We start from the raw sequence: 20853 nt of genomic DNA, 5'->3' as shown, positions 1-20853 counted from the left end.
TTCTTTGAAATTCTTATGGGTCATTATGCTAATGAGAGGTCAGCACAATAGTATTCCATCACATTTTTGTTGAACCATACTTGTAAAAGATCTGTCTTGGGAAGTGAGAGAATTTCCAGATTTTGTTATACAGGTGTACATATTATACATATTATGCATATGTGATATTAGCTTCCCTTTCTAAGAAACTTTTAAGTGAATTTTAGTGAAATACATAAATCCTGATACCACAGAAAAGTTGGATTTAACAGTTTGTAATTACAGAATTTTGTAGAAGAAACAAGATATTCAGTCTATTTTTTTGAAACAGCAAAAATTCTTTTAAGATTTTTTTCTTCCTTAATAAACAGCACTAAAAGTCCTGTTGCAGTATCTCATGATTTAGAGATGATCTCAGTTTCTCAAAAGAGATTTTAATAGATTCTTTCAAACTAAATAGGACTCATTGATGAAAATGTGTATCTTCTAGCCTTATAAGGATTCACAACAATTCCTAGACTATGTTTGAGAAAAGGTTATTGTTCTGTTCTGTGTTGGTCAAAGAAAGACCTATGCTGAGGAAAGAATAGAACTTTGAAATATCATTTAAATGTATCAGGTCAATAGAAAAAGAAAACAAAAAACAGAAACATGACCGATGGGGTTATTTGTACTCTATTCTGGTTTACTGTATAAAATTGGTTTTGTTTCTTAATCATTAATGTATCCTATAATGACTTTTTTTAATAGAATTATGACAAAAATATGATGATTTTCAGTATGTGGTATAATTGTAGTAATCAAACTGAGATAATGACATCTTTTCTTCAACTTTCTTACCTTATCTAGGTATGGGGAAAATGAAAAATTACCAGAATTCATCAAAGAGAAATTACAGTGTCTGTCTTCCATCCTGTTGATGTTTGCTAATCCAGCTTCTGGTTCCCACTGATTTAAAAGAGTTCTTTTGGATGATATATATTAAATAAATGAGTTTTTGTTGGCTTGAAAGGAAGTGCTTTTATTAATGTTAGTACAGCTGCTCCAGAAGACCTTTCCAGAAGAGGATTTTAATATGACTGCAATACATGTATTTTTAACAAGGCTGCACAGTCAGAAGGCAACGTATCCATTTCTTAGGCAATTCCCTGATGCCTTCACCATTTATGTCTCTATATTTATGTATGTGTTGTGAAGTGGAAGTATGTATAGTGTGTGTGTGGTGGGTGGGTGCTTCTTTGCTTTTATTGTTTTTTCAGGCATGTTGGGAATCATGGAAAATGTAGTTTTAAAGATTTTTAAACATGTACATAATCTGTATATATGTTACAACTAATGTAAAATTGTATACTTTTGTATAGCTTTATTTTTGTAGCACCAAGTTTCTAATGAAACATTTCTACAAAAGCATTTTGTTTAAAAAAAAGAAAAGAAAGAAAGAAAGAAAAGAAATGAAAAACAAATAAATGTAGTGTTAAGAACACTCTAGCCCTGATTCATTTAATTTGACATGTCAAAAAAAATAACTAGGTTATTGTAATTTTCTTATAGGCATTTAAAGTAAAGTGATTTGTACATTTTTTAAACCCATGTGTATAAAGCAGTATATTTTAATGATGGTTTTATGTGTATTTTCTTTTTTAAAGAATTTTATAGACTACATGAAAATAACTCTGAAAATAGAAAAACAAAAGATGTTTAGAATACTGTTCTTTGCACTTTTTCTCTTAGTAAAAAGAGAAGAAAATGATTCTCAGTCCCCTGAGGGACTAGAGGAATGAATGCTGCCTTAACAGGAAGAGTGAAGGGAGGTTTAGGAGGAAAGATGATGAATTCCACTTTGTTGTTCTTCTCAATAACATCTCAAATCATTTGTGGAACTCAATTGGAAGAGTAGAATTTAGAGAGTTGCTTCCTGCTGTAAAGATTTGTAAAGTTCTGAATTCTGTGTGTTTAATAGGAACAGTGCCCTGTTTCTCCTGACTGCCTGACAGTTGCCTCCCTTCTGAAACTACTTTGCCTTTTCCTGAAGTACCCTCTGAACCTCTCTCATTTTCAAATCCCATTTTCTCTGTGAAGCTTTCTCCAACTATCATACCCCAGAGAGGACTCTTCTTATTAATCTTCTCTGTTAGCTTAATACACCAAGTAGAAGATAAACACCTTGAGTTTATTCCTTTGAGTCTTCTCATTGTCATTACGTCTCTGGGTATACACAGCACTCTCCAAGACAAGGATGGGGAGGGGACCTCATTGGGCAGTATTTTCCTGGAAAGGCTCACATAGGATGAAAAAAATAATCACTAAAATGACAAAAATAGAATTCCAAAAAGGAATAGAATTTAAAATGGGTAGGAACTTAAATTTGGGAAACAGCCCAGTCTCTTTTGATAGGACTATGTTAAGGACCACACCTAAGTGCAAAAGCTCCCACAGCTGCAAGGACATAAGGAATTAACAGGACTAAACTGCTGATCGTTTAAGAAGTAAATCTGAAAATATACAATGAATCCTAATAGAGCTGATAATTTTTACTAATTCCACTTTGGTGGTTTGTTAGATTTTCAGTTACGTCTAATTCTTTGTAATCTCATTTCAGATTTTCTTGGGAAAGATAACTAGAGTGGTTTACCATCTGGCTAATTTTACAGATGAGGAAATTGAAGAAAACAAGTGACTTGCCCAAGGATCCCATAGCTAGAAGTTTTCTGAAGTTGGATTTGAATTAAAAGTCCTCAACTACAAAAATATTGATGTATGAGGAATTTGTTTTAAAGGTTTTACCTAGTATCTTTTCTATAGCACTGTCATTTCATAATACACATCCCTTAGAATCTTTTCCATCCACAAAAGAAGCAAAACCCACCAAGAGAGTGACTATTTCCAATAGGAAATACATCATTTTACCCTTAATAGTTACTCACTTCTCTCCCATGAAAGGGGAGTTTGTTTCATTCAACTGTACTTCTAAACAAGAGTACTCAGAAGAACTCCCTTAAGGGGAATAACTGGCAGGGTACATCATCTCTGTGTCCCTATGCCCTTGATTGAGTTGGAGACTGTCAGCCTGAATTTTTCCAAAGCTATCACATGGACACACGCCAAGACCCCCAACAGAACTGACAGGGCTCAGTAACTAATTAATGTGATTTAAAGAGAGGGCTCCAGGGGAATACCTAGGTTATAAGCCAGCCTAGGTGACTGGGAGCTTGGTGATACCCTCCAAAGTAATAAAATTAGGAAAAGAAGAGTTGGATTTGGTTGGGGGGAGAATACGGATAGTGGATAACTGCTGTTTGGAGCATATTGAGTTTGAGATGTTTGTGAGACATCTAGTTCAAGATGTCTGTTAGGTAGTAGAAAATATGAGAGTGGAGATCAACAGAGGTTCAGGTTGGATAATCTATCTGAGAATCAACAATTCATTGATTCAAGGCAATTCCAATAGATTTGGGATGAAAAAATGCCATATGCATCCAGAGAGAACTATGGAGATTGGGTGTGGATTAAAGTACACTATTTTCATTTGTTTGCTTTTTCTTTCTCGTGGTTTTCCCTTTTGTTCTGATTTTTCTTCCACAACATCATAACTAATGTGGAAAAAGGTTTAAAATGATTATACATGTATAACATTGGATTGCTTGTTACCTTGGGGAGGAGGGGAAGTAAGAGAGAAAAATTTAGAACTCAAAATCTTACAAAAATGAATACTGAAAACAAGCAATTATATGTGATTGGAAAAGTAAAATACTATTTTAAAATGTTAATAAGGTGAAAAAAAAAGATAAATGGTCCTTTTATTCTAATGTAGAGAGAAAGAGACAGAGTCAATAAACATTAAGTGCCTAATATGTTTCATGCATTGTAATGAGCACAGAGGATACAAAGAGGCAAAAGATACTGGAGGAGTTCTTAATTGAGGAGACTATAATCAAATACATATGTATAGACAGGGCTATGTGCAAGATAAATGGGAAATAAGGCACTGGAATTAAGGTTGAGGAAGTCTTCCTATGAGTTGGATTTAAGGTAGAATTCGAAGGAAGCCAGATGAAAATGAGGGATAGTGTTCCGGGCATGGGAGACAGCCAGAAAAAAAGCCCAGAGCCAAAAAATGGAGGCTCATTGGATCAGAGAACATGTTGGAGAATAAGGTACAAGAATAAGGGAAAGGGGGAGGGGGCAGGTTATTTTTTAAATGCCAATGTATTTGCTCCTAGGGGTTTTGGGAGCCAAGGAAGTTTAATAACAGGGTGACATGAGGCGACCTGAGCAAGATCAGCTGAGGTGAAATAGGGTGAGAGGTGAGGAATCCAGGAAGACTCCTAGGTTGTTCTCCTGAGGGACTAGAGGGATGATGCTGCCTTAAGAGGGAAGGGAGGTTTAGGGGGAAAGATGATGAGTTCCCATTTGAACATACTGAGTTAAAGACGTCCACTGGACAGTCAGTTGGAGATATTTGAAAGGCATTTGGAAATGGGAAAGTGTGGAGATCATGGTAATTAAATTTATGCAAGCTGATGAGATCAAGTTCTACAGAAGAGACTGGGCAAATTACAAGGGACCTCTGTGGTTATCTGGAGGGGTATCCAGCAGAGAAAGAGGAGCAGTCAAAAAGGTAGGAAAAGCAGGAAAGAGAGAAGAAAAATCAAGGGCCAGTAGTGAACAAGATCAGCGAGAATGAGGACTGAAAAAAGACCATTGGATTTGCCAATTAAGGGATCATTAGCAATTTTGGGGAGAGCAATTTCACTGGCATGATGAAGGATGGAGAAGAGAAAGAGGAGAGGGAATGTGGAGGTATCTTATGTTGAAGGTTTTTTGAAGATATTTTAGCTAAAAGATATAGAATGATAGTGGGGATGGGTTAAGTTTTCAGTTTGGAGAAGATATGAGACAGATGGGTGAAGGAGCACCTGAATGACAGATGAAGAGAGAAGAGGGAGATTTTGATAAAGGGTCTATTTTCTGTAAAATGAGGCAGTATTCTTTTTTGTTTGTTTGCTTCCTCAACTTTAATAGTATTTTATTTTTCCAAACACATGCAGTTTTCAACATTCACCTTTGTTAAACCTTGTGTTCCAATTTTTTCTCCCTCCCCCACCTCCTCCTTCCCCAAGACAGCAAGCAATTGGATAAAGGTTAAACAAGCACACTTCTAGACATATTTCTACATTTGTCATACTGTGTGAGGAAAATCAGCTCAAAATGGGAAAAAAAAAAAAACATGAAAAAGAAAAAAAAAAGATGAAAATATTATGCTTTGATCCACATCCATAGTCCTCTCATTTTCTCTCTGGATGTGGATGGCCCTTTCCATCCCAAGTCTACTTGAATTGCCTTGAATCACTTCATTGTTAAAAAGTCAAGTCCATCACATTTAATCATCACAATCTTGTTACTATGTACAATATTCTCTTGGTTCTGCTCACTTCACCCAAATTAGTTCATGTAAGGTTTTTCTGAAATCAATCTCATTTCTTATAAAACAACAATATTCCATAACATTCATATTCCACAGTTTATTCAGCCATTCTCCAATTGATGGGCAATCACTCAGTTTCAGTTTCTCGCCACTACAAAAAGCTGCCACAAACAGTTTTGCATTGGGGCCTTTTTTCTGGGGCTCTCAGCTGGGGGTGAGGGAAGTGTACACTTAAATCTGTCAACTGTTGGGTGAAATGTGAGTGGGAAGGGAGTGTGGACTGAAGGCTGAGATGAGGACAAAGTCTAGGATTGAGAGGACTTGAGGCAAAGGTAGGAGAGGATGCTCTCAGAGCAGAATTTCAGAACTTCATATCAAGACCAGAGAGGTAGCACCCTTAGGGTGAGGGTGAAAATCTTCATGAGCATCCCTGATAATGGCTAAGGGAGGTGATGATGCTGGTCAGGGGAGTTGGGGTCAGCAGGCCCCAGAGACATTGAAGTCTCCAAAAAGAAAGGTAAGAAATTCAGCGGGAAGGTGTCAAGTCCAAGAAGTGACTGACAAAGACTCGAATAGACAGTATTAATAGAATAAGCTTCAGAATGATGGTGGCAAAAGAACTGTTTGTATTGTGTTTTTGTTTTGTTTTGAAATTTCAAATCTGCTATTTATTAAATGTAAGTCTTCAGGAAATTTTCCCTATTTTTACAGTAAAGGAATTAAACTAAAAGAGCTCTGAGGTCTTTTCTAACTTTGAATCTAGGATCCTATTTCCCTCACTTGTCTCTTCCATGTCAGTTTGGAGATAAATGTGCTAGCACAATGTCTTTCTTCCCTATCCTGTCCAGTCAGTTTCAAGGGGAGTGTGAATATAAATGTGTCTGCTTTCATTGGGAAATAATGGCACTGGGCTTGGCAAAAGTACCAGAGGTTGAGGTTATATTGCTTAAAAGTACATTTTAATATTTAAATAAGTTAACTAAGTATTAATTGCATAGAAAACCCATTTTGATTAACTGAAATGAACTATTTAATCTAGTGGACCAATCCACTGGATAGCCAGGGCCACAGAAACTGTTTGCAATTCTCAAACATTAAAATGGTAAACTCGGCATACTGTAGGCTCCTCTGGCATCAGAGGAAGCCATGTAGCTAGAAAGGAACAGACCAAATGCAGCTTTTCTGCTGCATTCTTCAAATTGAAAAAAAGTAAAACAAAACATTTTAGGCCTTTTTTAAAGTGCTATCATTCTGGCTTTCTTAGGACACTTCTCTCCATGTGCTGTTTCCATGGCCTGTGTACACGTGGAAAAAAAATTTTTTAAACTCCTTCAATTTCCCAATTAGGGAGTCAGATTTTTGAAAGGCTAATGACAGACATAGTCCAAGACCGACATTTTCTCTTTTCCAAGGCAGGAAAGAATGGAAATAGGGTTGGGTATCAATGCCTTTTCTAATCCAGGCAGAATCTTGGAATAAGAAGCCTCTTTTTAGAGTCTGGGGATCTGGGTCCCAATTCTGGTTCTATTATTTGTCCGGTTTGGTCGAGTCTTGCTGTGTTCTTTCCTCAGGTTTGTCTATTTGGCTCTTTCCGAAAAGACGGCAACCCCTGGAGCAGTACTGGGAGAAGATTCTCCACCTTGAATCTTGTCAAGATCTCCATTGGGAGATCTATTGCTTCCAGATAGGAGGTAGGAGGGTCTAACCTCTCCTATTTGATAATTCTTCCCAGTTCAGAAGTGGGATTGTTCCCAGGACTCTTAGCCTTATGTATAGTGGCCCCCCCAAATCCAAAGGGATAGTCAAATTTTACAGCATCAGAACCCACAAAAAGATGGAGCACAACTATTTTCCAGCCAAACACAACTTAGTTCAACAAGAAAAGGTCAGTTGCACAAAGGTGGAAATCCAGCACAACCCCAACCCCAGGCCTTGGGGCCTCTGAATCGACAGCAGAACTGGCCATTTCCAGACCTTTCAACCCAGAGACACTGAAGACATCTTGTTAGGTTGGCAGGAAAGGTTTGTCTCACTAGGGTGAATGGGACTTAGGAAACCTGCAGACCCAGAGCCGGCCTTGGGAGCCACTGCAGGGGCACTAGTGGGGATGGCAGCCTGCTGCAGCAGCACTAGTTCTCAGCCCATAGACGTCAAGGGGGGCAAAGTGGTCAGAAGTTCCTAGCTCTGAGGAAGGATCCCCTTGCTTTATAGTGCACTAGAATTTAAAGCTACAATGGAATCGGGACCCTCCTCACAATTCCAGAGCAGGAGAGTGCTCAAATACACTTCTTGGATCATACCTTGGAAGAACTGAAAACTTATAGGTCCCTAGAAAGATCTCTGTGTGGAGAAGGAAGGAATTTTTGACCAAGAACTGAAACTCATAATTGAACACCAAATAGGTAATTTTGATTACATTAAGTTAAAAAGTTTTTATACAAACAAAACTAATGCAGACAAGATTGGAAGGGAAACAATAAACTGGGAAAACATTCTTACATACAAGGGTTCTGATAAAGACCTCATTTCCAAAATATATAGAGAATTGACTCAAATCTATAAATCAAGCCATTCTCCAATTGAAAGATGGTCAAAGGATATGAACAATTTTCAGATGAAATTAAAACCATTTCTAGTCATATGAAAGTGTTCCAAATCACTATTGATCAGAGAAATGCAAATTAAGACAACCCTGAGGTACCACTACACACCTGTCAGATTGGCTAAGATGGCAGGAAAAGATAATGACCAATGTCGGAGGGAATGTGGGAAAACTGGGACATTGATACATTGTTAGTGGAGTTGTGAACTGATCTAGCCATTCTGGAGAGCTATTTGGAACTATACTCAAAAAGTTATCAAACTGTGCATACCCTTTGACCCAGCCTTGTTATTACTGGGCTTTAAGATCCCAAAGAGATCTTAAAGAAGGGAAAGGAACCTGTATGTGCAATGTTTGTGGCAGCCCTCTTTGTAGTGGCCAGAAACTGGAAAATGAATGGATGCTCATCAATTGGAGAATGGTTGGATAAATTGTGTATATGAATGTTGTGGAATATTATTTTCTGTTAGAAATGACCAGCAGGAAGAACACAAACAGGCTTGGAGAGACTTAGTTTGATGCTAAGTGAAATGAGCAGAACCAGATCATCATACACAGCAACAAGACTATACGATGATCAATTCTGAGGGCGTGGCTCTCTTCAACAATTAGATGGTTCAAACCAGTTCCTATTGTTCAGTGATGAAGAAAGCCATCTACACCCAGAGAGAGAGGACTGTGGGAACTGAGTGTGGACCACAACATAGCATTCTCACTCTCTGTTGTTGGCTTGTTCTGTTTTCTTTCCCAATTTTTTTTCTCTTCTTGAGCTGATTTTTCTTGTGCAGCAAGATAACTCTATAAATATGTATACATATATTGGATTTAACATTTAACATGTATTGGATTACCTGCCATCTATAAAAGGGGGCGAGGGGAAGGAGGGGAAAATTTTTTGCAAGGGTCAACATTGAAAAATCACCCATGCATGTTTTGTAAATAAAAAGCTTTAATTAAAAGAAAAAAAAAAAAAAGATCTCTGAAAACAGCTGCACAAAATCCTTGAAGCTTGGGACATCACACCATCCACTCTGGATAAAGAATTAAAAAGCCACATGATAGGCTGGGAAAACGAGCAAACAACTGAAAAAAGATTCTGACCACAGAAAGTTACTATGTGCCAGGGCAGATCAAAACACATTCAGAAGAAAACAAAAAGTTAATCCAAAGCCTTCAAGAAAAATACAAACTGGTCTCAGCATAGAACTCAAAAGTGATTTTGAAAATCAAATCAGAGGGTAGAAGAAAAAAAAAACTGAGAGTGATGCAAAAATAAAAAAAGCTAATGAAAAGAATGTTTTAAGAAATAAAATTAACCAAATGGGAAAGGAGATAACGATAGCTCACTGAGAAATAGTTCCTTAAAAATAAGTGGCAGTGATAAGATGCCGTTTCCTTCTGATCCAATGACATAAGGATGACTTGGGACAAGCAGAGATAGGTTGGCTGGGAATCTTTTTACAAGTATCCAGCTTTTCATGCCAGAAGATGGAAAAAGTGGGAGATTAAATAAGATTAAGAGAATCTGTCGGTTATGAAGCACAGAGATTACAGAGGGCACAGTGGGGTGGGAAAACAAAACATGCCTATTAATTGTTCACATTTCTACATGATCTGAAATGGATAAATACCTTACTTCCTGTGACATAAGGTTTAGCAAAAATGTTACCATTTCCATTTTAGAGATGGGGAAAGTGAAGCTCAGAAGAGGTTAAGTAACTTGCACAACAAGCAAAGAGAATCCAAAATGTAGTCTTTTGTTAAAAAAAAAATTTTATTGATATTTTTATATTGTTGTCACTTCTCAATAACCTTCCCTTATTGAACAGTACAGTTAGACAAAACAAATCAACAGCAGGAGGGATGCAGAACCTACAGTTTGCATCCTCCCTTCACAGGGCTCAAACATTCATTGCCAGTCTTCAGAAGTCCTTATTAGCCAGAGTTCTGATGGCTTTTACTCATATATGTCCTTCAATTCTAAATTCAACCATGATATCTATTGCCAATCCATTCTGTTGTCATAATGCAAATGTCACTCCTCTGGCTCAGTAATCTTCATCAGCTCCTCAGATCAAATTAAAAAACTCAAGAGATGCTCAAAAACACTTTGAATGAACAGAATACAAATATCTGCCCAAGGTGCTCTGTAATAAGTACATTATAAGTATATATTTACAAGAGGCATCACTGCCTTTAAAAAAAAATCACTGCTATAAATACATACACATATATACAAACTAGACATAATGAGAATTCATAATTTAAGACATTAAATCACAAAATAGTCCACGATATTCTTTTCTTTCAAATAATTTAATCTACTTTTGGAAATAGTTTTTAACACTATAAACTTCTACCATCTTTTTTAAAACTTGTCCTGAATGTGTCCGCCTTGAGACTTGTCAGGTTTGTCAACTACTTCCTTGGCCAAAGATAATCATGTGATTCTCCAGAATGGCCTACTATATTAAAGGCTTTGACATTTTCTTTTCTCTCAATGTTAATCAGGAGCTTTTACACTGCCATTGAGTAAGATAAAAAACAAACAAAACACTTCACAAGTTAGTGTTCCTTAGATTATAAAAAGTTGTCATAGATGTTGTCTGTCCCTATGTTACAAGTAATATGAAAATAACAGAGATTCAATCTTCACCCTTAATCTTAAAACTGATAGTATTGGGCAGCTATGTGGCTCAGTAGATAAATCTCCAGGCCTGGTGACAAGAAGATCTGATTCAAATCTGACCTCAGACATTTATTAGCTGAGTGATTCTGGGCAAATCACTTCACTCTGTTTGCACAATCATAAAATGAGCTGGAGAAGGAAATGGCAAACCATTTCAGTCTTTGCCAGGAAAATCCCAAATGGAGTCATGAAGAATCAGATATATCTAATAATGAAGAGTAAAACAAGACATGTACCAGAAAAGGCCAGCTCAAAGCCACTTACTTTCTTTTGGTAAATAACTAATGAACTTATGCATGACTTTTAGTTTGAAATTCACAAGATATTTCAATTTTCTTTTTTAATCCAAAAAACATTCCATCTTACCCTTTTACAACTGGTGAGAATATACTCAGTAGAATGTAAATTTTCAAGACTTTGCTTTTTTGGTATCAGTTTGAGATACATAGGAAATGATTAATAAGTGGCTACTGAAGGCATTTGGCTCCAGTAAGGCTCTGAATAATTGATGCCCTTCAATGCAGGACTGTATGTTTTTCAAGCCCTATAATAGATATATTTGTGTCATAGTTAAGGTTTAGTTTAATCATTACAATTAGACTATTCTTCCTGAAGCCTCCTTGTACTTTATGCCTACCTTTAAGCACTAAGGGGCAAATTTTTCTTCTAGAATTAGTCACTGCCCAAGATGAGGACTATAGCATAATAAGTATGCCAGAAGGAATTGGTGAGTGAATCCAACAGAGTCACCACAACCTGGTCTATCTACCTAACTGAAGGGAAATTCTGATGTGGGAAGCACAATGAATGATGAAAATAGCTCCCTGAGTAAAACTGCAAATTAAGTCAAGATTAACAGCTTCACTTAAAAGATAAGGGAATTAGCTACAAGAAATAAAGTTAAACTTAGTGCAATTTAAATACAAAGTATAGTATCACAGTTAGAAGTAAAAACAATCAGAGCTTATAGAAGAAAACTGGTTTAGGAAAGCCATTTGAAGATTTCTGCATTTTGTCAATGAACCTAGACTACCAATACACAGGGTTCTTTTTAAGCTAACTCTTGCTATTCAGATCCTTTTAAAATATCCATTTACTGTAGAGGTAGAAATGCTTACATAGGTAAATCCCAGTAAAATCCAGGGCAAACACAGTAAAACCTATAAAATTAGGAGAGCAATTAAAACTATTAGTCTGAATCTCTAAGAACTTTTAGGGCTTTTCCTAAATGTCTCACATTTTGATGTGGAGGAATAATCTGACCACTATTCTCTTGTCTTTGCCATTACTGAGAGATGCAAGAGTAAAAATATTAACATTTCTTCACCTTTAAAAAAATGCTCAGAACATTGAACTTTTCTTTTCTTTTTTTTGCTGAGGCAATTGGGGTTAAGTGACTTGCCCAGGATCACACTGCTAGGAAGTGTTAAGTGTCTGAGGTAATATTTTTTGAACTCAGGTCCTCCTGACTTTGGGGCTGGTGTTCTAACCACTTCGCCACCAAGCAGCCCCTTATGAGTACATTTCAATTAAAGAATCATTTAATGAGATCTTGGGCAAACCTTTGTTTACCAGGTAAATTCTAAACTCATTAGCTTGGCAATTATACCTTTCTACAACTTTGTTCCAAGTAACCTCACTATTCTTCATCTCATTTTCTTTTCTAAAAAGTTCAATCATATTTTATTTCCAGTTCTAAATTCTCTTTTTCTTTCCCTTCCCCTCCCCAATCTGTTTAGAAGGCAAGTTCCATCATGAAATTTTCTTAATGCTGATGCTCTCCTTTGGCCCAATCAGAGCCCTGCTTTTCTGAGTTCCCCACAATTCTCAAACTTTTTTTTCCTTGGAATCCCCCCTTCTCTGCCTTGAGTTGAAATCCTGACTATTCTCCAAGTGAAGTCAAATGCTATTCTGATTTTACTCAAGTAAAAGTCACTGCCCCATAGAAGCCTTTTTATAGATTTTTTTCTCTCTCTCTCTCTAACACTCAACTCTATGTGGAATTATTTGTGTTATCTCTTCTACTAAGGAAGAGCCTGGAAGGTCAGGTGCTTTTACGAAATCTGCCTCTCTTAGTACCTAGCCTAAAGCCTACTACTTTACACACTGTTCAGACTTCAAAAAAGGGATTGGGAGATGAAAAATAAAGTACTAATTTTGTAATTTAATATTCTTGTATTATTGGAGGCAGGGGCCAGTTACTGACTCAAGGAATTATCAGCAAGTAAACTTCCTTTGCAAAGGCAGATGGTACTTATTCTGTGTTTACACTCTTAAAAGAGTTGTCTAGGGTACTGAGAGTGAAGAGACCTGCCTAGGTATAGTATGCACCAGAGATGGGACTTGAATTAAGGTGAACTTAAGGTCACCCTAACCCAAGAGTGGTCCCACATAAAAAAAAAACCTACAGTATAGCTAGGTAGTACAGTGGATAGAGTGCCTGGATTGGAGTCAGAAAGACTTATCTTTATGAGTTCATCTCTGGACTCTGACATTCACTACATGTATGCCCCTGAGCAAGTCACTTAACCTAGTTTGTTTCAGTTTTATTTGGTTTTTTTTTTTTTTTAAAGAAAAAGCTGCAGAATGAAAATGGCAACACTCTAATCTTTGCCAAGAAAACCCCAAATGGATTCATATTGGACATGACTAAAACAACTGAACAATAATATAATCTATAGTAATATACATTTCTAATTTTTTTGTGGTGTGGAAATTTGGAGCTAGTCTCTCTAACCCACACTATAATCAGTAGTTTCTACATTTTTGTTCTAGTTCTCTGATTATAAATAATCAATTATTTGAACCTAGGAAGATGATTTTCTTTGTGGTCTTTTTAAAAATATAATCAATAATAATTGATATAATCAATAAATTATATACTTGATATAAATCAATAAACTGATATAATCAAAATGATTATAAACCTGATTCAAAACTAATTTATTAAAACAAGTGCAGCTTTACCTTATAAGAATGGTGCAGCTGGGTGACTCTGGGCAAGTTACTTAACTCCAATTGCCTCAGGGAAAAAAAAAAAAAAAGAATGTTGCTAATCTTTATATATTGCTGTTGGATCATTAGTTTGGAAGATGTAAAATAAATCTGTTTCACCTTGTAAATATGGAAATTTGATACAATTTAAGAAGAATTAACTTGCCCTATGGTACAAAGCAAGAGGGGCAAAATTTAGCCTGTTTTTAATACTTATTATAAGACTTAGAATATTAACATGAGCCTTCATAAAAATCACCTCTTTTTTTAGAAATAAATATCCCAGACTCATAGCAATCTTGATATGAAACTCTTCACCTTTTCAACTTAACTATGCTAAGCTTACTCTTGAAGCCTCCCATGTCGTACAGAAAAAGCAATCAGTCTCTTATAAATTGCTCCCACAAGTATGATAGTTAATACAATGATTCCACAGACTAAGCCAAATGACCATCGAGGCCCTAGGTAAATATATGTTTGGCTAACAAACACTGGTCCGAGAATCCTTGCTCCACTTCCAGAAGCTGTTAACCAACCCATGTAGACGCCCTAAAAAGAAAAAAGGTTGAAAAATGTTTAGTTTCTGTTAATAAAATGGGGGGCAATGAAAATATCAGCAGTATAAGATTCAATTAAGAGTCAAAAAGAGTCAAAAGTTTCTCCTTCCTTCTTTTTTCTAGACATATCTTCTCAATTAAGTCAACAAATTCTTCCCCATTATTTTTTTTCTCCCTTTGACATGGTTTAACAAAGTTTACAGATTCCTCAGGTATACATCAGAATGAAAGACTAGCTTTAATTAGTTCAGCAATGTCACTTCAGTTTGATAAATCATTATTATTGTTTATTTAAATAATATTAACTATTCATAGTTCACCTGAATTCACAAAACCAAACAAACAAAAAGACAGACCACAAAGAAAATTATCTTCCTGTGTTCAAATATGGCTTCACACTTACTAGCTATGTGATCCTAGGGCAAGTCACTTAACACTGTTAAGTGTTCCTTACCTATAAATTGAGCTGGAGAAGAAAAAGAAAAGCATAAGCTTCTAGACTTTTTTTTTTTTAAAAAACATGATAAATATCGCCAAATTTTGTTATGATATGGTATCTTAACTTTATCTTAAATTCTCAAATCTAGTCTATTCTTCAAATACTATCTTTTCCTTTCACAGGAGAAATACCATGCTTTCGGGGAGAAACATTCCCATCTAGTGGTCTTTTGTAGTATTGTAACTAAAAAACGAGGCTGCATTTTCACACTCAAGTGAATATATAAGTTCACTGTTAGCACAACTGGAGCCCACAGCTCCCTTCCAGATCAACTCTAAAGAATGATGTTTGGACACAGGTGCTTTTGCTAAACCATTCTTACCAAATAAACTAGATTTTGACCTCAGAGGTTTCCAGAAACATTTTGCAAAACCGCAGCATAAGATAAAACTTTTCAATAATGTTTATTCTCTTGATTGAAAATGTCGAATAATCTTAGAAATTTGTAAATCAGACCATTTTGAAATAATGTAGCAAAAATCACGAGTTTTAAAAGACTTCTTAACTGTAAAAAGTAACTAATAACTCTATAATTCTCTTACCTGAGGTTTTGGTCCCAAAATTTTTGAGTATAAAGTATAGGACATAACACTGCAGGCTGGATAGCCTATCCCTATTAGCGCAGCAGCAACAGCGAACTGGGCCAAGTGAATCACTGGAGTGTAAAAACACCAGGACTGCTTCACTGGGCAGCCAGTTGGAGCTTCACTAGAATTTCCTGTTGATAACTTCCAAAAATACATAAACTTTTCTCCAGATGATTTATTAGGAATCGAATTATTATGTAAATCTAAAAAGGAAGCAGAGCACATTATTTTGAGAAAAAAGTAGCTTAAGTAGATAAAAATAAGTTTTCACAATCAAGAGAATACCTTCCCACTGTATCTTTGGAAACTGATTTCCCCAAGGTAACAAGATAAAGAATCCAATTAAAACAACTATGAATCCTCCAAGCAGAAGTATACGCTCTCCAGTTCTAGGAAAGAAAAATAGATTCATTAATTTAAGCAATTTTGATAATTTACAGTAAAAATACCAGCCAACGGAAAATGAGGGAGTTGTGATCATCAATGTGTTTGGGCTACCTAAGTTTTTGTCTATTTTTCTCATCTAGGCTAATGTTCTACAAATAGGGACTGAGGAAAGGTGCCAAGTGGCCTGGGTCGGACCCCAAGTTTAAGTGAATAATAAATGTAAAAGCGGCAACATGGGTTGCACCTTATCAGGATGTGTCCTCAAAAATGTGTTATTGGTAGGATAAGACTATGTAATCAAAAGACGTGTTACTAACACAATTTTACCACCTTAGCACTTCTCCTACCTTTCCCCACCCCCACCCCCAAACTGGCTTTTTCAGCAGAAAGCCCCACAGGACAGGAGAGACCTAACTGGAACCAGTAGATACACAAATTTCCATTCCCATTTTTACCTCCAAGTCATAGCTTAACCCGATCACCATTGCGCTTAGTAGTAAACATCCCCCTTTCAATACAATACAATACAAATTACTCATTTTTGGCAGTAAGGAGTGAGTGGGACAGAATGAACAAGCACTCATCAGTTGCCACTATTTTCCCCAACCTCATTCCACCTTTCCTGAATTTGCAAATTTTCATTAACACTAGCATTCTTTCAGCCTCCAGGTTCTCAGCCTTCTTATTCTTGACTTAACTCAACTGAAACTGCACTCTCCTAAGTTACCAACCATCTCTTCCCTTTCATCCTTCATCATCCACCTCTCTGAATGCTGTGACTACTCTCTCCTGTCCACCTTCCCCCTCTGGGCTATGGACAATCTGACATCTTTTGATTCCTCACCTATATGACAGATGGGTGCTTCTCAGTATCGCTGAAAGAGAGGTCATTGCCTACGGCTGTCCTGGGCTCTCTTCTCTTCTGTCTCTACACTGTCAGTTCCCATTTGCAGGTGACTTACATGGGCTAACGGGGAAGAAGAAGGCAGGGAGTCATCCAGGCACAAAGTGAGAAACGATGGGAGCTAGGATTATGGCAGTAGGTGGACACGGAAAAGACATTCAAAAGACTTAAAAGGAAAACTGAATGAAGATATGCATTATAATGATGTGTGAGGGACAAGAGATTGAGGAATCAAGACAATTCCAATTAACATACTTTTTATTTATGCTTACATCCCTAAAAATTTTTCCCAGAAATAATCCATGTACTTTTTGCATTGGTAAGTAAAATATACTGAGCATGATTTACTTTTTTAACTGATATTCCAAGACATCTGGATTCCTCAGAGGGATTGATCATTACAGGTCTATTCTTGGATGTCCTAATATTATCTCAAAACTAATACACTTACAGTAAAACTTTTCTTCCAAAAGTGACTTGCCATCCCAACTTCTGATCAATCCACACTTGGGCCAGCGAGGTTCCCAATCTACTCATACTGCTCCTTCTGCTAGAATACCCTCCTTCACCACTGTTGCCTATACTAGTGATCTCCAAATTTTTGTGATTATACATTTAACCTACCAGTAACATATCTTCGAGGATACACTGTGAGTTTGTGCATACATAATTATATATCTTATATAGATGTACTATTGCACTGATAATTATGCATATTATAAAAGTAAAAGTAAAAAAAAAACTTTTAAGGATAAAATAAGAAATAATGTTCTATTCTAAAGTCAGTAGGAAGCTACTGAAATTTACTGAACTGGGCAGTAACATGGTTTGATGTTTAGGAAAACATTTAAAGAACTAAGTGAAGAATGAGCTGGAACAGGGAGAGATGAGGCAGGGAGGAGCATTAGAAGGCTGTGGCAACAGTGCAGGTAAGAGGTAGCAATAAGTGCCTGAGCTTGGCTGGTAGTAGTGGTGTCTGAGTAGAAAGAAGGAAAGAGAAGTGAGATATGCTATGAAGGTAGAAAGGACAAGGTTTGGCAAGCTATGGGAGAGGCAGCAGAAGTGAAAGAGAGGAGCTGAGGAGATGATTTTGAACTCAGAAAGATGGTGACAACCTCTATAGAAAGAAGAAGGAAGATGGGTTTCAAGGGAAGGAAGGGAAGGAAATACACATATATTAGGCACCTACTTGGTGCCAGGCTAATTGGTTTACAAATATTTCATCTGATCAAGAAATAATATGAGACATCTGCAATGCAGATTTCAACTCCTCTGTGGCTCTCTTTTCTCATTAAAAACAAAAATGGGGTGGGGCTGCAGACGTGGGTATATGAAGGGTAGCTGGGAGGACTCAGCCTGCACAGCTTCTGGTTATAGGGGCTGGGAGTGAAGAGGAGGGGAAAGCCATAGTCATGGAAGGTTAGCACACACAGAGTGTTGGGCAATTATGGGTAAAGGAGTGGTTGGGCTGGAGAGATGAGCTCCACTGGTTAAGCATGTATTTTTTCACACTCTGAATGGTGGCTGTATCACAGCTTTCTCTGACTGGGAAGGTAGTTCCTCTTAGGGACTACTGGCCTCTGGAGGACTATTATAGAACCCTGGTCTATCTTTATCTTATTACCCCAGTTCACATTCTCTGAACTCCAGGCACTTAATTGTTGAAGTAGCACTCACTAATATACATATTTAGCATTTAATTATATACCATTTTTTACTACATTATGATATGATGTGATTATTTCCTCTTCAATTAATCTATAAATACTTTGACATCAAGGTCATGTAGTTCTCCAATTATTTATAAAATGCAGTATTTTTTAAAAAATCAATTAACTTTTCCCTTTAAAAAAAAAAAACAAATTTAAATCACAATACCAATAATTTAAAGCCGTGGTTTCTCAAACTATATAGGTATATACCCATGCAGTTCAAACAAGTACAATATCTGATTTAGATATAGACAACAGGACAATGAGGTAAATATTTTGCAATTTTTTTTTTAAAACAAAAGTATTCTTACATAGGATTCCCTTAAATTTTCAGGTAACATTTAAAAAACTTGTATAAAGAGGTATAAATAAGATATAATTTAAATACTCTGGCAACACATATTTGATTGAGAATCATTGTTTTGTAGTTTCATTTGAATGGTTAGAATGGAAATCAAAAAATGCAGTAACTTACTTTTTGGAAAGTGTTTTCATTCCCATGAAAACAATGACTGCTTCAACTCCAACAATAGCTAGTATTATTCCATTATATAAAACTGCTTGTTCTCTGGTCCAAGCATACATATCCATTGTTAGCGGAGTAGCAATGCTAGAATGATCAAATAAAGACAATATATTATAGGAAGTAGAGAAAATATTTAAAAGATTTAATATTAATGAAAACAACCTACAGTGTAAAAGTGAATCAAGAAATGTACATTTGAATTTCAACTTTCTTAAGTGATAACATAACCAACAAGCAACCTTAATCATCTGTCCAATCTTCCTCAATCTGTTTCTCATTTTTTCCACATTCAACAGCATCAATATGGATTTTTGTTGCTTTAGAGTTAGAAATAATACCACTGTTTTGCCTCAGAATCTATAGATTCTTCCATTTTCTTTCTTCTCATTCATCTTTTCCTAACTTTCCTTTAGTTGGACATAACATGACACAGAGATTTAGTTTTCTGTCTCGACTTGAAAATTTGGTGCATCAGACCTAAAGCACTGTCTCTCATGAAGACCTAAAGTAAATTCAGTTGGTTTACAGATAATATTACATGTTGTGCTACAGAGCCAACCATGAAATCCACTTCAGCACTGCTTCTGTCCAGGTTGTATTACCCGGCTGCATCCCCAAGGGCATTTTTTTTACATTTCTATAGATATTCTATAGTTGGCTTTAATTTCTTCTGAAAACTGCCTGTTCATATATTCTGGTCATTTATCATTTAGGTATTTCTGAAAAATGATTCTTCCTAAGTGAATTTTCCAAATGCAAATGGGTTTAACATTTTTTCCTACATCTTAAAAAAAAATGACTTTTAAAGATTTAATTACTAGTTTTTTGATATTTATACTAGTCATTTCCCAAAAAACAAACAAACAAACAAACCTTTCACCTTATGGAATCCTTCCTTTTAAGATAGATAAGCAAAATCAATCAATCAATAAACATTTATTAAAAACCTACTATGTGTGAAATACTATGTCAAGTGCTGTGGATAAATAAAAGGGCAAAATATAGTGTTTGTTCTGAAGGAGTGCAAAATGAGCAGAACCAGGAGATTATATACTTCAACAATGATACTGCATGAGGATGTATTCTGACAGAAGTGGATTTCCTCGACAAAGAGAAGATCTAACTCAGTTTCAATTGATCAATGATGGACAGAAGCAGCTACACCCAAAGAAAGAACACTGGGAAATGAATGTAAACTATTTGCATTTTTGTTTTTCTTCCTGGTTTATTTTTGCCTTCTGAATGCAATTCTCCCTGTGCAACAAGAAAACTGTTCGGTTCTGCACACATATATTGTATCTAGGATATACTGTGATATATTTAACATGTATAGGACTGCTTGCCATCTGGGGGAGGGGGTAGAGGGAGGGAGGGATAAAGTCAGAACAGAAGTGAGTGCAAGGGATAATGTAAAGAAATTTTTTTCAAAATAAAAAAAAAATTTAAAAAAAAAAAAAAAAAAGGAAAGCTAATAGTGGAAAACCAAGCAGTCATGGTCAATATGAGGATTTCAGAATTCTTGAATATGGAGGTGATAGCAAGATCAGTGGTATGACCATCTTGTGGCTGAGGTGGGGTGGAGTAGCTCATGGGAGGTAAGTAGGCTGAGGTACTGAGGGTTAGAGTATTTGAGGAAGCACGATATTTAATGAAGTGTGCCAAGAGACAAAGTGCCCATGTTGAAAACATTCCTTACAGTCCTCTGCCTCTCTCCCTAAAGGAAGGAAATATTAAGGTGATAGGCAATATAACACTTTTAATATTTCTATTCAATCAACATAAGACTTTGTGGAGACTATAAAACAATATTCTGTGTAGAAGTGCCCCGAACACTTGAAAGATCTGAGATTTTTGAAGTGTAGGGAATAGATTGAAACCCATCTTTGACTTGATGGGGCCTAAAATTTCATGTCCCCATTAGCCATTCTGGGGATGAAACCCTCCAGCTTGGCCAGGTTGGTACTTAGCTGATATACAAAGTTTATGAAACAT

General features: G+C 36.3%; 2 protein-coding genes across 4 annotated transcripts in view; one reads left to right on the top strand and one right to left on the bottom strand.

Annotated features, from left to right (window-relative positions):
- Positions 1-1598, top strand: part of PLK4 (polo like kinase 4) — a 38413-nt gene extending 36815 nt beyond the window's left edge. For all 3 annotated transcript variants that reach the window (XM_031942270.1, XM_003772749.4, XM_031942269.1), the window contains exon 16: positions 829-1598. In XM_031942270.1, the coding sequence (XP_031798130.1) occupies positions 829-931 (103 nt within the window). In that variant the 3' untranslated portion in view covers positions 932-1598. The remainder of the gene's footprint in view (positions 1-828) is intronic.
- Positions 1599-13249: 11651 nt separating this feature from the next.
- MFSD8 (major facilitator superfamily domain containing 8) overlaps positions 13250-20853 on the bottom strand; it is a 28930-nt gene continuing 21326 nt past the window's right edge. Inside the window, exons 9-12 of the mRNA XM_003772753.4 lie at positions 18811-18945; positions 15618-15721; positions 15288-15535; positions 13250-14238 (exon numbers count right to left, since the gene is read on the bottom strand). Coding sequence (XP_003772801.1) covers positions 14032-14238; positions 15288-15535; positions 15618-15721; positions 18811-18945 — 694 coding nt within the window. The 3' untranslated portion in view covers positions 13250-14031. The remainder of the gene's footprint in view (positions 14239-15287; positions 15536-15617; positions 15722-18810; positions 18946-20853) is intronic.

The sequence above is a fragment of the Sarcophilus harrisii genome, chromosome 6 (genome assembly GCF_902635505.1).
Source record: "Sarcophilus harrisii chromosome 6, mSarHar1.11, whole genome shotgun sequence".
Taxonomy (NCBI): Eukaryota; Metazoa; Chordata; class Mammalia; order Dasyuromorphia; family Dasyuridae; genus Sarcophilus; species Sarcophilus harrisii.
This window is presented reverse-complemented; position numbering and strand designations above follow the sequence as displayed.